Source organism: Hypomesus nipponensis, chromosome 28 (assembly GCF_054491055.1).
Source record: "Hypomesus nipponensis isolate SF chromosome 28, ASM5449105v1, whole genome shotgun sequence".
Lineage (NCBI taxonomy): Eukaryota > Metazoa > Chordata > Actinopteri > Osmeriformes > Osmeridae > Hypomesus > Hypomesus nipponensis.
The window spans coordinates 5,078,146-5,098,102 of NC_140388.1; the positions used below are offsets into that span (position 1 = coordinate 5,078,146).

A 19,957-nucleotide genomic window follows, 5' to 3' on the forward strand; every position below is an offset into this window, starting at 1 on the left:
CTTGACATTTGTGAAATCCATTGGTTGCCCATCTTGCAATTGAGTGTAGCAACTGGGCGTTTGGGATAATTCCGGACACTGTCTTGCGGAGAAGTCCATAGGCCTACTGTGACATTGGGTTTCCTTGTACTGCTTCCTTGTAACCGTAAATACTCCGTTGCTGTGATGAGTGGTGATCTGCTGATGCAGTAAATCGGTTGTGTGCAGTCCACTCATTGCTGGTCTTTCCTGCCCAATGTTTTTGACCATGTGAAGTGAATGCATTGTTCTTTCAGGAAACTGTTGCTGAGATGGTGGTTCCACTATCAATGATACACCGACAGATTCTGTTCTCATGAAACCAGACCTATCTTTTACCAATGACACTGCTCCTGTCCAGGAATGTTCAGAGACAATCTCGGATGGTTTCTGTATATGTTTAGGAGACATATCTAAAAAGCCTTTGACAGAATTTGCTGGTGCTGAGGCGTTTTGATAAGGCAACATTTGAGCAGGAGACTGAGGTGTTTGTTGCCTGGAGACAGAGCTCGACATGTTGGATTCACCACAATGTAAACCATGCTGTGCTAGATCCTCAGTTTTACCTTGATGCTGAAGTTGCCTTGTTATTACTTTGGGAGGAGGAGGTTCTACAATCAAAGACACTCCAGCAGAATCGTTCCGAGTCATTGAGGTAGCCACTGGCCTTTCTTTCACAAGTGCCACTGCATTTGAATAGTTGGGCTCGACCATCTCTACATTAGGAGTTATCTTTGGAGACATATCTAACGTGCCCTTAACAGAATTTGCTGGGGCTGAGGCTGTCTGATATGGCTGTACCAAGGATTGCTTTCTGGCATGTACAGAAGAAGCTGGTTGGAGTGAAACAGGACTTGAGGCAGCAGTTGCACCTTGAGCCCCAAGTTGAATCTGTTTTTGACCTGATTGTTCTTCAGATCTTGGTTCCTCAACCACTAAGGGAACACCAACATCGTTGACTCTAGCAAGTGCTCGGGACGATGGTTTGGTTTTCACCATTGATATCCCTCCAGTCTGGTTATACTGTCCTTCCTCAATATTTCTCTCCAATGCTGTTGGGGATGGCTTGGGAGACATATCCAGGGTTGCTTTTACCGTATTTGCTGGAGCCGATGCCTTACGATATGTTTGGTTCGAGGGGGACAAAGCTGCATTCTGATTAGAGAGGGAAAATGACCTGCTAAGGACACCTGACATCAGAGTTTGTTGCTGTAGAGCTGGGTTTTCTACCCTGTGGGCAACAGACTGGGCATTAGTTATGGCTTGACCAGACACATACTTTTCTTCATTGAGAGTTTCCTGTGATGAAAGTTCCACAACGAATGGAACACCAACAGAGTATTTCCTTGCAAGCTCGCGAGCAGATGGCTTGCTCCTCACAAGTGGAATTGCATCCATAGATGTCTCATATGTGTCCTCAGCTGACTTCTCTTGTGATTTGACAAAAGACTTGGACATATCTAATGTGGCTGTAATTGAGTTAGCTGGTCCGGTCGACTCTTTGGAGGATCGCAGACCTATAGACTGGTTTGAGAGAGATGATTCCTGTGCAAAGACTGCCCTCCTCCTCTCAGTCGGTACCTGTTGCCTTATAACAGGACTTACTAACTTGGAAGCAGTTGTGGTTTGACTTTGCTTAGGCTGTTGCTGCACAATGACTGCAGAATGTGAAGGTAATGTTTGTGCTCTTTGAATATCTGGCAGTTCTTGTTTTGAGGAAAGATCCAGAGACCCATGACGTTTAGACATTTCCTTCAAGGGATCATAAGTTGAGGCCCTTCTATGTAATAATGACACTGCTTCAGTATCAATATTCTCAGAAGGTTCCTCAGCGAAATAGGATTGTTGGGAAGATGGCTTTGGTGACATGTCTAAGGCAGCTTTTATTGAGTTGGCAGGTGCAGTGGCTGTTTGATAGGGTTGGGCAGTAGTAGAAATACATCTAATAGATTGGTGTGTAGATGGTTCCTGTGTAACTCCTCTGTTACTATCTGATGGTAATTGTTGCCTCATAATGGGGCTTATCGTCTGGGCCTTAGGAGAAGACTGACTCTGCTGCAGTTGTTGCAGCGCGATGCCTGGGGAATGAGAAGTTGATGGGTGCTGTCCAGGAACATCGGAGGGTTCTACTTTCGAGGAAAGATCCAGAGACCCGTGACGTTTGGACATTTCCTTCAGAGCATCGTGGGTTGAGGTTCTTCTATTTAATAATGACACTGCCTCTGTATCAAAATTCTCAGAAGGTTCCTCAGCTAAATAGGATTGTTGGGGAGATGGCTTTGGTGACATGTCTATGGCAGCTTTTATTGAGTTGGCAGGTGCACTGGCTGTCTGATAGGGTTGGGCTGTAGTAGAAATACATCTAATAGACTGGTTTGTAGATGGTTCCTGTGCAACTCCTCTGTCTGACGGTATCTGTTGCCTCAAAACGGGGCTTATCGTCTGGGCCTTAGGAGAACACTGACTCTGCTGCAGTTGTTGCAGCGCGATGCCTGGGGAATGAGAAGTTGATGGGTGCTGTCCAGGAACATCGGAAGGTTCTACTTTCGAGGAAAGATCCAGAGACCCGTGACGTTTGGACATTTCCTTCAGAGCGTTGTGGGTTGAGGTTCTTCTATTTAATAATGACACTGCTTCAGTATCAATATTCTCAGATGGTACCTCAGCTACATTGGCCTGTTGGGGTGATGGCTTAGGTGACATGTCTAAAGAAGCTTGAATCGAGTTGGCAGGTGCAGTGGCCGCCCGATAGGGTTGGGCAATTGGCAACGTGCGCAAAGGAGATGGTCCTTGTGCAAAGATGCCTCTCTTACTGCCTGACAGTGTCTGTGGCTTCAGACCAGGGCTAACCATCTGGGTGTTAGGAGGAGACTGACGTTGCTGCTCCACAATTGCTGGAGAGTGTGAAGGAGATGATTGCTGATTGGGGATATTTGTGGAAAGATCAAGAGACCCATGAAGCTTAGACATTTCTTTGAAAGCATCACGGGTGGATGTTTTCCTGTTTAATAAGGACACTGCCTCGGTTGACACTGTGGCTGACTCCTCCTTTGGTTTTGGAGATAATTTCGGAGACATGTCTATTGCACCTCTGATTGAGTTTGCTGGTGCTGAGTCAGAATGGTAAATCTGACATGATAGAGAGGCTCTTCGGTTAAGGGATGGTCTCTGGCTGGAAGTGTAACCATAACCAGGTCTTATGTCAGGGCTTGGGGATCTCCTCAGTGAAGGTGATTCATGCCCGATCCTTATGTCCGGGCAGGAGGATCTCATTGACGAGGATCCATACCCAGCCCTTACTCCAGGACTGAGTGGAGTCATTGATGGGGATTCATTCATGGTCCTTACTTGTGTGCTGGACGCTCTTCTCATTAAATAACTTTCATGTTCCTCTCTGATTATAGGGCTGGATGATATTTTTGATGACGTAGAGACATCGTCAACATTTATTTCTGGGCTAGGCGATCTTCTCACAGGTGTGTAGTGTGGAACCCTGTTCCACATGGAGGGTTGAGGAGAAACCGTTTTTAGAAGTGGAACACTGGGGACTCTTTGAGTAGGAAGTTCGACCACAGTTTGTTCATATGACCATTCTGTTTCTTCCTCCTCAATCTCTTTTGTCAGATCTACAACAGCAGTTGTTTTTTGGTCTGCAGACTTCTGTAGATTAGTTTCTTTTTTTTCTTTTACCCTTTTTAATTGATACTTTGTGAAGTCAACAGCCTGCACGTTTTGCTTTGCAGCCTGCGATGCATCCTTCTCCTTCATATTCTCATCTTTCTTACAGACAGTTGGAGAGAAGTCTAAAGCTCGGCTACACAACTGAGGTTCTGCGGTCATTTTGTAATGTGCTATTCCCTGGTACTTGGGAATCTGAATGGCTCTATTATCAGCCTTATCTTTGGAATGTGATACGGTTGTCTGAGGTGACTTTCCTCCTGTGTGTTGTTGGGGTGACAGAGGGGCTCTGTTTTCCTGTTGAACGGAAGTTGGATCTCTTGACTGGGATGGTTGCCTGGTAAGTTGTGTCCTCTGTGCTGAAGACACTGATGGTGCACCTGAGGATGCAGTTGGGAGTGTAGGAAGAATTCGACCAGATGCTGTAACTGCTGGTTTTGCATTGTGTTGCCCAGTGGACTGTGTCTCTTTGACTATTTCAGATTTCAAACTTTGAATACCAGAGGACAGCACTCCCTTTGCTTGTTTCTCAATGGAGCTCATTTGCTGAACAGAGGGTGCTGTAGGTGTTGCAGGGATCTTTGTCTCAGGTGAAGCACCTCTTGGTATTGATGAGGGGGTTTCAGGGAGCTTTCTATGTGTGGAAGGTGTGGTAGCCACTGGCAACTTAGAAGAAATTGTTTGCGAAATCGAGTTGGCAATTGAGCTTGCAGTTGTAGTCGTTTTACTGGTATGTGAATCAGGGACAGAAGAAGTCTTCTGTTTTAGTTGGTCTGCAGATGTTTTTTCTTCTGCAAGCCCAATCTTTATTTCAGGTATGGGAGAACGTTGATGTGGAGGTCGTTGTGGACCATACATCCTTGAAGATAACGCGTTGTATGATGGTGCAAGGTCAACTTTTATCTTTTGATCTTTCCAATAAGGACCTCCATGACCATCTTTCAGTGCTGTCAAAGTCATATCGGTCGCCACTAATGGCTCTTCTTGATACTCATAACCAGTTTGGTTGGAGTCCATTTTGATTTTTTTCAGCTTGTACACAGAGAAGTCTACAGCCTGTTCTGTTTGAGACACAATGGACTCCTGAAACATCTGGGAGAAGCTTTCCAAGTTCATGTTCATAATCTTGTTGCCTTTTTCAAAAGCTGAGGTGAGATCCACAGGAGCATTTACGAGCTGAGATTCACTCTGCTGTTGACCCGGAAACCAGAGACCATCACTTTCATTGAAGAGGGGAATCTTGAAGCCACAAAGTGTGACTTTATCGTTTTCTCTTTGTTTCAGAATGTTTGCAATGTTTGCAGTGATTTGATTTAAGGCCTGTAGATCCTCTGGCGCAGCACATGCATACAAGTGCTGACCCGCTCTGTCAGTCAGAAGAGAGTAAATGAACTCGTCATCTGTATAAACATAGTATCCACAATCCCCTGTCTCAGCTGGCCACCACATTCCTTGATTCAACAAGGAAAGCCATTGCTGGTACCATTCAGAGTCGTCAAACAACGTATCCTCATTCACATCTCCAGTCATTCCTACAGAGCTGCTGAGATCTATGGCACCATGGGTCAAATCAATGGGCCCCTTCTTGAATGCAAGTCTCTTTAAAAAGTCTGTTGCTGTTTTAAGGTCAATCTCTTTCTTTCCAGGTAAGGAATTGCCGAGCCCAGATTTATCCGCAGCTTGGCTGAATTCATGGGTGCTGCATTCAGTAAGAGACTGGCACCTGCTGAGCTTGGTCTGTGTCTTTTCTGTTGACAAATTCAAAGCACTGCCTGTTTCAATCCAAGGTTTCTTATTCCCTATCCTATCTTGATTAGGGTCCCCCAGATTGTCGCAGCTGCTCCAAGGTTTCTTCTCCCTGCAAGTCATGTCAAACAGTACGAGATCCTCCTCCCCTGGTCCGAAAAACCCAGTCTGACGTTGACGATCTGTGGTATATGTCCAAGGATGTGAGGGTATGTGAAACTGACCGGTATCCATTTCTTTAGGGTTCCAGCAAGATTTTCCACGGTCATCCCAAGATACTCCCCCATTTGTAGCTGGTATGTAGCCCTGGCCTGCGTGGTAGCATTCCTGAACTTGAGGAGTTGCCAGAGCTTCATTCAAGACATATTCATTGAGCTGCTGCCAAAGGAGAGCCTCAATGAGACACTGATGCTCGTATAGTTCTGGGGGGATAACACCATGTTCAGCAAAGTTGTATAATAGATCCTGGTAACCATATTCATCCGCTGTACCATACAAAAGGCGCTGTATTTCCTCCAGGTAATGCTGCGCTGGATTCTGACCATTTTGAGAATATGGAGGTTCCTGACTAGCATTAACAGTCAAAGTGGTGGTCAAACTTCCTGTGCTGGGTGGTAGAGTGGTAGTAGGAATTTCCTCTTTGTTGTTCTTGGGTAGTATTCGATCAAGAAAACCTTTTTCAGTCTCCTTCACAGATGTTGGAATATTGCTCTCACTTGGCCCTGACTTAAATATGGTGGACAGCAAACTAGGTGAACTGGTACTTGTACTGGCAATTGCTTCATCATGAGTGATGGATTTTTCTTCAGGTTTAGATGTTTGCACCTCTTCAGTGGCACCAAATAGTCCAGAAAGAAACCCTTTCTGGGCAGGAGGTTTTGTATCTTTTTCCACTCCAGCATCCTGTGACTCTAGTTCTACCTGTTTTGCCCGTTGAATCTGTGGTCTCCCTTGGCCAGGCTTAACAGCAGTGGGACGTGCCTGTTGTGGTTGGTTTTTCTGACCAACAGGAAGTTGACTATTTGACGTCTGCTCTTCAGTTGTGGCTGTAAGTTTGTTAAAGAATCCCGATAGCAATCCCCCTGATTCAGCTTGAGGTGGATTTTGGCCAGGCTTGTTGGGAGACGGATTTGTTTGTGTTGGTTGTTGCTGTGGTTCTGTGTCAGATGATGCAAGCTTAAGAAAGCCAGAAAGCAAACCACCTGTTTGAGCAGGCTGCTGAGCTGTCCCCTGTGAAGGAGCAGGTTTGCTGGTCTGCTGTTGCTGTTCTTGTGCAGGATGTGACTGGTTAGGGGAAACATTGTCCCCTATCTTGAAAAGGCCAGAGAGAAATCCACCTTGTTGGTTAGGTTGAGGAGTTTGTTGACTAGGAGCTTGGCCTTGACCTGGAACATTTGATTGGTTACCCTGTTGAGGACCAGACTTTGACAGAGGCTGTTGTGGTGGATTGTCAGCAGGTGCCAGTTTGTTAAAAAGTCCTGATAGCAGTCCACCCTGCTGAGGTTCAGGTGCTGTATTGCTAGGCTGAGGAGGGATCTGATTTTGTCTCTGCAAAGGTTGTCTATTGTTATGCTGTGGATGTTGCTGGTTGGGACGATTTGCAGGTGGCTGTTGCTGAGGAGGAGACGGCTGAGCTGCAGAAAATAGCCCAGAAAGAAATCCCCCCTGTTGATTGGTAGGTTGTTGGGGTGCATTTCCTCCTAGTTTAGGTGCTTGTTGCTGGCCTGGTTGACCACCAGGTGGTGGTTGAGGAGCTCCAGTATCTGCAATCTTGTTAAACAATCCAGACAACATACCTCCAGGGCCACTGGGAGGCTGTTGTGGGGGAACCTGGTTCTGTCTCTGTAAGTTTTGCCTGTTAGTCTGCTGCTGGTTTGGCTGACTTCCTGGCGGTCCTGGCTGTTGTTGCTGTACTGGAGGTTTTTGAGTGGTATCAACAGCATCTGGAGCTCCTAAGCCAAACAAACCAGAGAGAAAACCACCCTGCTGCTGGGCAGGAGTCGGTTGTTGCGGTGGGGGCTTTTGTGTTTGGTTGGTTGGTTGGCTACCTGGTGTTGGTTGCACCGGAGGCGGTGTAGGTTCTACTGCGGTCATCTTGTTAAAGAGCCCAGACAGCATCCCACCCGGCTGTGGGGTTTGTTGATTAGGTTGACTGCCAGGAGCACCTTGCTGTTGCTGAGTCGGGGCAGGTTGTGTTGTCTCTGTGAATTTGAGCAGTCCACCCAACAGGCCACCTGACTGAGGTGGTGGTGCTGGCTTCTGAGGTGGGTCTTGCTGCTGGTCATGACCAGGTGGAAGTTGAGCGGTTGAGGGAGGAGTTTCTGTGGACTCCAGTTTACGTTGTCCTGACGGAAGACCACCTGGCTGACTTTCAGAAGCAGTACTTTGTGTATGCACCTCCTGTTGCTGGTCAGTCTGACGAGTCTGGGATCCTGATGTTTGAGAGGGTTGAGGCCCAGCCACACTATCAGAAGCTAATTTTAAAAATCCGGACAAGAGTCCCCCGGATTGAGTTGGGGGAGCTTGTGAAGCTGCCTGTGTTGGGGCACTCTGACCCTGCCCTGGGGTTTGCTTAAGCTGACTGCCTGGAGGCACTGAATGAGGTGGTGTTGCAGGAGCTGGGGCACCTGTTACATTATCAGCAAATTTCATGAATCCAGAAAGCAATCCTCCTGCCTGAGGCGTACCTTGTTGCCCCTGGTTGGGGGTAGGTTGTGAAGCAGGGGAAAACAAGCCTGAGAACAACCCACCTTGTTGTGGCTGACTCGCACCTGCTTGTACTTTGTTGCCACCAGACACATCTTCGGTTGATGCTAGTTTGAACAGCCCAGAGAACATGCCTTGAGGCTGCGGTTGGGCTTGGGGCTCTGGCTGAGATTTTGGTGTTGCCTTTTCTTGAGGCTGGCCCTCGATTTGATCATTGGATGTGGAATCAATTTCAAGCTGGGAAGACTTGTCAATCTGAGCCGGTGGATCAGCCAATGCCTGTCCTGTGCCAGAATTGGTGCCTTCCTGTTTGGCCACATCAGATGATGTAACATCTGTGGCTGGAGGATTTGTTGGTTGTTGAGCTGGCTCAGTCGGTGGCGCCTTGAAAAGGTTAGAAAACCATCCTGTATCCACATTTCCTTTGGGCACACTATCAAGGAGTGCTGCACGGCTTGGAGATGGGGTTCTAGCAGGGGTCGGTGGAGCAGCCTTTTGGTCAGCACTGGGGTCTTCACCGGATGCAAATTTCAGAATCCCTGAGAGCATACCCCCCTCTGCTTTGGGTGGTGCGGAAACATTTTCAGAAGAGAAGAAAGGTAGTTTAAGTTTACTGCCAAGAAATGACTCCTCTGCAGGTTTTTCTGTTTTTAGATCTTCTGACGACTTAAACATGGAGAACATGGAAGGGGTTGGGGATGTTTCTTCCTGGGAGGCCTTTTCAGGAGGAGCTGTAGAGATGAGGGAAGTAAAGGATTTCTTAAAAGGGCTGAAGAACCCTGAGTCTTCAGCAGTGGCTTCACCTGTTGGCTTTGTGTCCGATTTTGGCTCAACAATTGTTGGTGTCAGTCTTTGCTGAATGTCAAGGATCTCACCAGAAGACTCTGTTTCTGGAAGAAGCTCGACTGATCCACTTCCTGTATCAGGAAGAAGTTCTACTGATCCACTACCCGACCTTTGAGCGGAGCCTGGTCTCTCTGGACTCCTGGATCTGTCTATAGATTCACTGCGTTGTGGAGATGCACTCCTTTGCACTGGTGGCTGGGGTGATGTTTCTCCAGAGGACGGCTTACTGGAGAACAGCCTCATGGGGCTAAGCCTTCCTAACATTGAGTCAACAATAGAGGTAGATTCCTGAGTTTGCTCAGCACTGCCTTGTGTCTCGGACCCTGGTGTTGTGCCCTGGTTACTCTCCTGTGGCTGGATGGGATCTGAGGACTGAAAAGGCAGAAGAGACTGAAGGGAAAACTTCTTCTCAGTCGCCTCCTGAGGAGCAGGAGGAACAACTGCCACTGGGGTAGGGCTACCAGCAGATTTGGGGATGAAAGAGAGAAGTTTGGAAATGCCCGACTCTGTCTGAGGGGGTTGGGGGGAGGTGGATGGGGTTGGACCTTCGGGAACTTCAGAGGCCTCTGCGGGCTTGGAACCTGTTAAGGTGCTGAACAAGGAGCTCATTGCATTTTTCACCCCAGCTATGCCCTGCTCTACAGCAGTGTCTTCTTTACTTTCAGGTGGCTTCGCCTCCTCACTCTTGGCCTCATCACTCTTGGCCTCATCAGTCTTGGCCTCATCAGTCTTGGCCTCTTTCATTTTCACAACAGTTGGCAATGCTGGCAGTTTTCTCCTTGGCGACTTCGGTAACGTTTCAAATTTGTTGATTTCATCCTCTTTCTCTGCCAGGTATTCCGATACAGAGTGAACCAAATTCTGAAGTTCATCCATAGTGTCTACGTATTCATCATGTGGTTCATCCACTGGAGACAAGGCCTGATCTTGTCCAGGGCCTGCCCTTCCTTTACTCCAATAGCCTTGTGCTCCGTAAGGCGACACGTACTTGCCCGGGTAGTAGTAACTTTCGTATTCGTATGTGACGTCTCCCTCGATAAAAGTCAGGTCGTCTAGCTCCTCCTCCGACCCAAAGGAGAACTGCATTTCGTCTGATCCAATAGAACCATACTCACTCCGAGCCCTATATCTCCCAGCCTCTTCCCTGGCAGCTTCTGCCTCCCGGTAGGCGGCATAGTTTTCTAGCGTGTCCTCTAAAGCCGTCTTGGCCCACAACCTGGTCTTATACAAAAGACTCTCGTTGTCTCTTTGCTGTTGTATTTGCTTTACAGAAGGAATGATGTCAATTTCAGGTGGCGAGGTCTCATCCTCAAAGCTTCCCGCCTCTTTGTAGACGAGACGCACTTCCCCGCTGCCAAAGCTGCGGCTCTTCCTCCGGGGTCTTCCTGTCTCGTCGAGTTCCTTCGGTCCTTCATCAAGCGACCCCGCGTCACACTCCACTGTCTGGTAAAACCTGCTCCCTTTGGACTCGCTCGGGCTGTTTGATATGCGATAGATGATGCTCTTGTCCTCGTCTTCCCAGGTCTTCTGATCCTGGTCCAGGTAATCGTCCAAGATTCCACCGTCCGGCACTTTGAACTTACTCTCCCAGTCCTCCACACCCATCCCAGAGTCGACAGGGATAATCTGGATCCCCCTCTTCATGCGAGAACGTCTACCATCAGACAAGAGACATGACAGAAATCGTGCAGGAAGGAGTGGAAATGCAAGGAGTGCAGTTGCAAAAGAAAGAAGGAAAACAATAGTTAGCAGTGAATACAAATACTAATCCATGCAACAACAAAAAAAGCACGTATTTCAAAGTGAATGAGATGTGCATGCACTGTAAGTGCATGGCTGTGGTAACAAAACAAGGCTTTGCGTGACTGGTTGTAATGATTGCAATGATGCTGTTTAGTTGTGAAGGGAACAAGAAACAACCCAATCTTCATCATTTATGAGCATAGGTGACCACATACAACTTTCAGAGCTCAAGGTTAAATATACGGGTTCAGGTTCAGGCAAGTAGAAAATACAATACTAGCACCTTAAGATATATTTGAATTCTCAGCTTGTCAACCAGTTTTTACAGTTGAGAAGCATTACCGTTCCACTCTTGTGCTCCATAGTTCGATGACTTTGCTAAAAACAGCAAATCAATCATGTGTCACCGTTCTAGTGTGTTTGTTTACCTGTGTTCTCGGGGTTCTCTGTAGTCCAGTTCATAGCTCTGCACAGAGTCTGTCTCCCTGACCAGGCTTTGGTGCTGTAGCCTGTGGCCAATGGGGTACTGGTGCAGAGAGGAGTTGGGTTGGGGTGTGGTGTGGTATCGTGGAGGTCGGACGCCAGTCTCACTGCGGTAGTCACTGTCGCGATCCTCCACTGCACTGTCGTGGTCATCCAAGGCTGGGAGGAGAGGAAACACAGGATTAGAGGAGGGGAAATACACATATTCACCTTGCTTGATTAAACTTCAGACGGTTTTATAAAAGCTTATCTTGACCCAAACACCAAAACAATCCATAAGACAATCGGTTTTGACAGTTAAGGGTTATGTTTCCCATCTTCATGAAAAACAGTACCAAGAGAACAAAGTGGAGTTCTGAAAGTTCTGGACGATCTATGAATTAATTAATGCAAACCTCCCAATTTCTTCTAAAACAAATATATTTGAGCATGCTTTTTGATGTTAGATTAGCTGGAGAACTTGTAGCCATATCAGCATAATTGTCCAAATGAGTAACATAGGAGGACCTCTTGTTAAACCATAGGGTTAAGAAAGTAAAGGGAATATTCTAGTAAGTACAGTAAACCTGCAGTGTATCTCATTATCTTAAAATGGCCTAAAGACAATTTACTTTAAAGTACCAGTACTCTGTAGCTCAACTTTAGACTACAGAGAAGGAACCACAAGGTGCAAGGATCCAGCAAGGTGCTCATGTACGAAGAAAGCCACCTGTCCATCTGAGATAAAAATTGTTTGCTCAAGTCATTAATGATGCATCTTTACAGAAATGTAAATGTATATAATTCAGGAATCATGTGTATAGCATTCTGAACTATCAGACCAAACAGCACACCCTACTGCTCTTATGATGGTATGCATTTGCCTGTTTATATCCAAATATCCTAACGCAATGTCCCACGATGAAAACGGGAGGTTTTAGAATTGGCTGCAATCTACAGTGTGTTGGCTCCCTCTAGTGGTCTGCAGCTGGAATGGGATGGACAGAAGTAGGGCAGCTGGAGACCCAACAGTGTTACTTTAAATACTGGTCAAGGATCGCTCTATAAGTTAGCAAATGAATTCATGTTTCTTCATCATTTGAATATGCTCAGATATAGCACAACACATTCACACACATGACATACTTGTAAGTGAAAAGCAAGAGGAACAATGAGGGTAGAGGCCCGTCCATGCATTAATAACAAGGGAAAAGACAGGACGAATACAGAGCTGGAGAAACATCAGATTTGAGTTGGGTACATACTCTGTTCGCTCCATCCGAAATAACTCCAGCTGCCTTGATGGCACGGAAGCAAGAATTCAAATAGCAGAAGCAAGAAGGTGGGCAAGGAAAGTGAAGGGGTGTTTAAACAATACACCATTTATATCCAAGGCTACAAACTCTCCTGATAAAGCAACAAAAAGTGGAACAATCATGTAACGGCATCATATTCTGAAAGTATCGCAAGAGGTGATGCAAGAAAGAAATTGGAAAAGGATGACGTGAAACGACACTTAACGGCCGTACCGGCCAAAACAACAATAAAAAATGATCTGAGAGGAAACGTCCCACATGAGAGACACGCAACGGTCAATAGTGGAGACAGAGAAAATGGAGGGATGTAAAATGCTGGGAAAAGAACGATTTAAAAGCAATAATGTTGAAATAATGGAACACTCCCATTGTGGAGTACACACACACGCCTCCCCATTGATGTACAATACAACAGTTGAACTACTGTTGAAAAATGATGAAAAAAATACAAAGAATCCATGTTGACAGATTGCAATCAGGTACTCAAACATGCAATGGAAATGCGAGAACAAAGATCACAACCGTGTTTACCTGTCATCTGACTCTCACTCTACAGCATATTTACATTTACATTTAGTCATTTAGCAGACGCTCTCATCCAGAGCGACTTACAGTAAGTACAGGGACATTCCCCCATATCAGCCTCCATATCCCGCAAACCTTCTTCACCCACCCGTCACAAAACCCAACCGCAAAGCCTCCAATCCCAAACCCTTCTCATCTCTCAACCCTAGAACACAACCCCCATTTTCCAACTCTCCACCCAAGAACATAACCCCCTCCAAACCCCTAGAATACGACCCTATCCCAGCTCTGATCCCTGGATCGTAACCCTGTCCCAAAACCAGGATGTGTCAGACTTACAGCACTGAGAAGGTGCAGATGCCATCCTCCTTCTCTGAACTTCCTCTTGTAGTGGATACTGGAGAACAAAACAGTGACACTGTGATTGTTGTAGTAGCCATTTCACACCACAAGGTGGCAGACACACGTTGGAATGGCATGACTTTATTCCATCTCCAGATCAAATCTCTTCAACTTCACACAAAGCGAGCATGAACTTTTAAGGAGATCCTCAAATAGCATGAGAACATTATTCTGCCGATGGGTTCCAAAATGGAAATAAAATAATAATAAATGACATTATTCAGGTAGCAAAATGATGAAGTGATTTAACACCACTGCTTCGTAAAAGCAAGAAGAAATTGGAAAAAAAAGAATTTCCCCCGAAAACACTTGGACTTGCCTCATCATGTATCCGCATGGCATTGATGCGCTCCAGCTTACTGGTCCAGTATTGGGCCTCATCATCTGGTATATCTGATGTGGGAGACAGAGGAAGAGAGGGAGGAGAGAAAAAAAAAAAAATATATATATATATATATATATATAGAGAGAGAGAGAGAGAGAGAGAGAGAGAGAGAGAGAGAGAGACAGAGAGAGAGAGAGAGAGAGAGAGAGAGAGAGAGAGAGCGAGAGAGACAGAGACAGAGAGAGAGAGAGAGAGAGAGAGAGAGAGAGAGAGAGAGAGAGAGAGAGAGAGAGAGAGAGAGAGACAGAGACAGAGACAGAGAGAGAGAGAGAGAGAGAGAGAGAGAGAGAGAGAGAGAGAACGAGAGAGACAGAGAGACAGAGAGAGAGAGAGAGAGAGAGAGACAGAGAGAGAAAGAGAGAGACAGAGAGACAGAGACAGAGAGGAGAGAGAGAGAGAGAGAGAGAGAGAGACAGAGATAGATAGACAGATAGATAGATATAGATAGATAGAGAGAGATAGAGAGAGACAGAGAGAGACGCTTTGACACTTTGACCAGACACACTGTTGGTGCATGCCAATGGCTTTGGCCTCGAAGAGTCAGCCAAACAAGGGAGAATCCAATCTTATCTTCATCTTCAGGCTCCGGCTCGTCTGTCACACAGCCTAGGCCGAGAACTTAAAAGGCCATAATGGTGCCGGACAGAAGCGCTAACATGGTGTTAATATCCAGCCCCTTACAGTACATTTGGTACGCAATTCCCATCGTGTCAGACTGCGTGTGGGTTTGAGCGCGCGTACCAAAGGGAAGCTCAAAGCGGGTGTCCAGCAACACTTGGTGAGGCGTGGGGTTTGCGGTGCCATAGATCTCCTCCTCCTTCATCAGAACCTCCGAGTCCAGACACGTCCACTCCCCCGGGCCTTCCTGCATGGAGACGGACACCCGGGCAGGAGGGGAGGGAGGACAGAGAGGCAGAGGGGGAGGAGAGGGGAAGGGAATGAGATAAAAGGAGCAATGGAAGAAAGGTAGAAAAGGGGGTTCGATCAATGACCCAGACAAAGGTAGAGAGGAGAGGAGAGCCGGGAGAGGGAGGAAGAGAACGGAGGAGAGCATGCTTGCGTGTGAGCGTGTGAGCCTGGACCTCGTCTGATTGGCGGATGGTCTCCAGGGGGATCCACGAGGTCCCAATCATGGTGTCCCAAATGAGACCTTTGTTCCACAGCTCCACGACCAACCCAGACTCCTGGTCTCCGCTGATCTCACTGGAAAACGCACACACACACGCACACACACACGCACACACACACACACAAACACACACACACATACACACACGCGCGCACGCACGCACGCACACAGTTGAAACTGACATTAGAGGCAGATTCCACAACACATTCTTCCAAGTTATAATGACGATTCAGCCAGTAAAAAGCTCTCACTGACAGGGCAACACAGATGATTGGTGCTGTCACTCTTTCATTCTCTCTGTCACTCTCTGTCTCTACAGTGCCCCTAATGAATTCCTTCTCCCTTATTAGGCTGGGGAGCGTGCGATGGCTGGGGACCTCGCAGAGTGCTGGTCTGAAATTTGCATCCTTAAGCATCTGATCAAATACCAGCAATCATATGAAGCAGGCACTGTGTTGGAGAGGGAGAGAGCTGGGATGGAGATAGAGAGAGGGGAGGGAGAGAGGGGAGGGAGAGAGAGAGAGCTGGGATGGAAATAGAGAGAGGGGGAGGGAGATAGGGAGGGGAGAGAGAGAGAGCTAAGATGGAGATAGAGAAAGAGGGGGAGGGAGAGAGGGGGAGGGAGAGAAGGGAGAGAGAAAGCTGGGATGGAGATAGAGAGAGGGGGAGGGAGAGAGGGGAGAGAGAGCTGGGATGGAGATAGAGAGAGGGGGAGGGAGAGAGGGGAGAGAGAGCTGGGATGGAGATAGAGAGAGGGGGAGGGAGCGAGGGGAGAGAAAAGTGGGATGGACGTAGAGGGAGGAGAGCGACAGCGAGCAGGACAGCAGGGAGCGAGAGGGGGGAGGGAGGGAGGGATAGACGGAGCAGATTAAATCGGCACACTTCAATACCTTCAGTCTCGCTGCCTACAGGCAGACACACAAGTTGAGGGCCATGCAGGGGAAACAAAACTCTTGCAACTGAACCAAAGGGATGGATTTCAGCATCGACAGGGTTCAGAAAAAAAGTATATCCATCACAACATTGTCTTTTAGAAATGTCTAGGTGGTTTCGAGGTCTACAAAGCGTACGTTTCAGGCCTTCCGGTCATCTGGGATAATGGCATGACACGCCACTTCCTATTTTGGGGGGGGCCAAGCTTGTCCTCATATCCTCAGACACAGGAGGCCTGATCATCTTTTGTGGGCTACAGACACGGAAGGTTTGGAACAGCTCTGTCACAATGTAAACCTGCCCCCGACCCTTCTCCCCCCTCCCCACCCGCCGTAGAATATCTCCCCTCTACAGCTCAAGCCCCCACGACACGGAGAGATGGAGTGGAAACTAAAGAGTTCCCATGCATACATAGTGGATGTGCTCGTTTGAAATGGTATGTTCGGATGTACTTCAGCTTAGTATTACCAGTTAGGCTGATTGTTTCACGAATACCCTATAAGACAGACTCAATGAGAGTTAGGCAGCACGAGAGGCTTGTTTACCCAGAGAGCACCAGGCTCAACACTACACTCATCCCCGTCTTGGTAACCACACACACACACACACCAGTTGTCTTCAGTGTGTGCGCCGTGCTATACGATTCCTGTGGGACCAAAGACTTGGACAACAGTGCGGGCACAGAAGGCAATGGCAACCGTTAAACGACAGGACGTAAATGGGCATTTTCAAAAGGTGAAGGACAGGGATCTATCTTTCGATATTGCGCTGGAACCACGAGAAATGGAGTTTGCGTGTGCGCACGCGAGATGGTGTGCCCACCACTCGAAATGAGGCTGATAAATTGATTTCCAGAACCCCTGTCTGAGGGGCGTCTTCCTGCAGGTCTGTGGCTAACAGGGCTTATAATGACAGACAGCCCAGCCACAGGGTGGGGGAGTGGGAGGGCAGACTGCAGACAATGACAGATTGTTCCTCGAGACATTCATTCCTGTCAGGTGACAAACAGTCAATACGAGGGAAGCCCTCCACCTCAGAGAAAACGTAAATAAATACATTGCGAGACGAGAACGTATCGTTTCAAATCTTGACAGTAACCTGACTGGCACTGGGCTCGTCGATCTTTCACACGACCAAATCGACCTCAAATATAGATATCCTCAAATTGAGGCGGTTGAATCAATATTTATTTCAACCTCGTTGTTCAAGGATTCAACGTTGACCATTTCTACGCTTAAAAAGATGATGTGAGGTTGTTAGAATGATCCAATTGTTTTGTGTTGCACAGTAGATACTTTTTTAATACAAGCATGTCGGAAAGATAAATCAGTAATCAGTGATTTAACTCGCTTCATGCTTTCCAGATTGGAAAGCATTTTTTAATTCTTCATTCTTGCATGTACATGCCACTAAAAACAATATTAAATAAATGATAGGAAACCATTGAGGGATACTGAGGAACTCGTACCAAACAGCATCTGAGCTTGATAGAAAAAGCAGAGTGCAGAATGACAGAGCTAAGTTGCTTTTGCATGTCCAACATGTCAAAAAACACGATTAATTGATTTTACTATGCAAATTCGAATTGTGAGATTGTCATTCGAGGTCTGTGAAAGGGACCAATTTATACTTGTGTCTTGATTTCAGTTGAACAGGCTTAGACAACTGATTGTCTGCTATCCTACCCGTGGGATTAGTGAATGGTTAAGGTTAGGATTAAAGGTCAGGATGAAGTTCCCCTGAGCAGAGTCATATCCACCGGTTAGCGACTCTAGGCTGCTGTCAACCTGTGTGTGGCATCACTGCTGTCACCTCTGACCCAAATACAGGCATCTGTCGCATCAAAATGCTCCCCGTCCAGACCAGCGAGGCTGAAACGCATCCCTTATCTGCCTGGCCGCTCTCTGCTTGGTTCTTCCTTGTTCCTAAAACAAGCGTCCTCAAACCATAAGCCAACGAGCTCAGCAACTGCTAAAAAAGGGGGGTATTTCTTGTCAAATATACCCAGAAATGTTAACTGTAGAAAGTCCTTAGTGAACGTTCGAATTTGGAGTTTAACTGTAAAATGGACGCTCCCCGCGGTGCTTCATGCTGTGAACTCTGACAGACTATAATTAGTGCTGTGATTAATTATCAAGACCACGCCTACAGAGCGAAGCCATGGAGAGCCGCGGCAGAAAACGAGTTTGGCGGAGATGACGGATTTTGTATGTCACTAGGAGAATGTGCCAGCGGTTCCTCGTTTGAAAGGATTTCTCATACTTTTGTTCTTCTGCCTCTTTAAGCACTCTGACCCTCTCTCTCTCTCTCCCCTCCTGTCAAACTCTCCTTTATCTTTCCTTGCCGTCTCCTCTCTTCTGTACCCCCCCCCCCCCACCCCACCCCAGCAGTTTTTTCTGTGTTTCCTCTGTCCGTGCCCACAGTCACCCCTATCACTCCGTTCCTTCTGTCCCATGACCATCCTTCAATCACAATCCCATTATGCTTCTCTCTGTCTCTCTCGGTCTCACTTTGACTCCTTTTCCCTCTCCCGCTCTCTGTCTCTCTTTTGAGAGTGTGTGAGTCTGTGTGGGGGTCAGATGGCTGAGCGGTTAGGGAATTGGGATACCAATCAGAAGGTTGTCGGTTCGATTCCCGGCCGTGCCAAATGACGTTGTGTCCTCGGGCGAGGCACTTCGCCCTACTTGCCTCAGGGAGAATGTCCCTGTACTGACTGTAAGTCGCTCTGGATAAGAGCGTCGGCTAAATGACTAAATGTAACGTGAATGAATACGTTTACATTCATTCAGTCATTTCACAAACGCTTATATAAACAGGGACATGCAAAAGAAGTGCCATTCAGTGAGGCGCAGCAGACCATAAAGGACTGACTAAATGTAGTGTGTGTGTGTGTGTGTGTGTGTGTGTGTGTTCAGTAGGGGTTAGTCCAGATTGGCCGTGCGGCGGGGCTACTAATCCCCCAGCCAGGGACACTCCCCCCCTGTCCCACAGTCGTCCGCTACGTCACCCAGCGAGGTGGGCAGGCGCGCGCACACACACCGCGCCTCCCGGCCTCATCCAGCTTAGTACGGCCACACGTCCGCCCTCTCTACAACACCCGCGCTGACCCACTCCGCTTGGACTCCACTACGGCCGCTCAAACGACCTAGCCTTCCTGCGGAAACGCGTTCCGTTTTCACGTGGCAAGAGTACCATTCGGCCGTCCTCCTCCTCCCTGCCGCGCCATTCAGGAACACGACTTCCAACTGGGACACTCGGTAGGTACAGACTCGACTCTTCCCTCTCCCCGTACCCGCCGAGACAAACAGCTGCTAATGAGGCTATTAGCTAATTAGCCTATTATCATCCAGCTCGTTCTCCGAGACCCCGGGGCTCCTATCAGTCATGGCTGTGGAGGCTTCGTGGACGCCCGTCCACTGTCATGTTCTTCTGCTGCAGGTTGGTGGATGCCGGGAAGAAACAAAAAGGTGACCTTTCAGCTTTGAGGCGAGCGCACCGGGGCCGGGACAAAAGAGAGCCCCGGGCATGCAGCTGTGAGAGGGCAGCATTGAAAGAGACCGTGTAGAGAAAGCTAACACGGAGAGATCAACATAGCGCGATAAGGGATCACAACAAGACACAGACCGACAAAGACAGCCTCAGGATGATTCACGGAGAGAGTGAGGGGATGAAAATGAGACTAGAAGGGAGGATTGGGTCCATTTGGATGCTTGTTCTAAAATAATCATTTTTCAACCACACACAGCTAGGTGCCCACAAAGAGTGAAAGGAAGATGTGAGTACGAGCGGGTTGCCAAGTACATGTATGTATACATTTATACTGTTTCAAGTGTGTGGGTGGGTGGGTGTGTAGAGGTGTGTGAAGGGAATATTTTCCCTGTTTGACCCCATGTTCTTGGCATCAATGACCTCTGTCTACCTGCTCTTTCTGTTTCTTTTACAGCACAATACATTCACACAAAACAGGGAGTTGTGATTAACAACAACAACAGCAGCCCCTCACTGCCTTTTTTAAGACGCCAGGGTCAGACCTTCAATTCAACAAAGATAAATCAGAGGTTAGCACAC

At 47.5% G+C, this 19,957-nt stretch overlaps 2 protein-coding genes across 2 annotated transcripts in view; both read right to left on the reverse strand.

Annotated features, from left to right (window-relative positions):
* LOC146219603 (protein unc-13 homolog B-like) overlaps nucleotides 1-19,957 on the reverse strand; it is a gene marked incomplete at its 5' end in the record, with an annotated part of 86,443 nt that overhangs the window by 57,214 nt on the left and 9,272 nt on the right. The window contains 5 exons of the mRNA XM_084694692.1: nucleotides 11,166-11,379; nucleotides 13,380-13,437; nucleotides 13,762-13,835; nucleotides 14,569-14,692; nucleotides 14,910-15,030. Coding sequence (XP_084550818.1) covers nucleotides 11,166-11,379; nucleotides 13,380-13,437; nucleotides 13,762-13,835; nucleotides 14,569-14,692; nucleotides 14,910-15,030 — 591 coding nt within the window. The remainder of the gene's footprint in view (nucleotides 1-11,165; nucleotides 11,380-13,379; nucleotides 13,438-13,761; nucleotides 13,836-14,568; nucleotides 14,693-14,909; nucleotides 15,031-19,957) is intronic.
* LOC146219604 (uncharacterized) lies at nucleotides 3,914-5,226 on the reverse strand. The gene is made up of 2 exons (XM_084695240.1): nucleotides 4,688-5,226; nucleotides 3,914-4,076 (listed from the first exon to the last, which is right to left on the reverse strand). The coding sequence occupies exons 1-2, from the start codon at nucleotides 5,224-5,226 to the stop codon at nucleotides 3,914-3,916; spliced, it is 702 nt and encodes a 233-aa protein (XP_084551366.1).

What these genes read in the sequence shown, in the direction of transcription:
- LOC146219604 (XM_084695240.1), bottom strand. Translation starts at nt 5,226, where the DNA reads ATGACTGGAGATGTGAATGAGGATACGTTGTTTGACGACTCTGAATGG. An exon ending in TCCAACCAAACTGGTTATGA is followed by an intron (nt 4,077 to 4,687) that starts GTATCAAGAAGA and finishes CTGCATCCTCAG; the next exon opens with GTGCACCATCAGTGTCTTCA.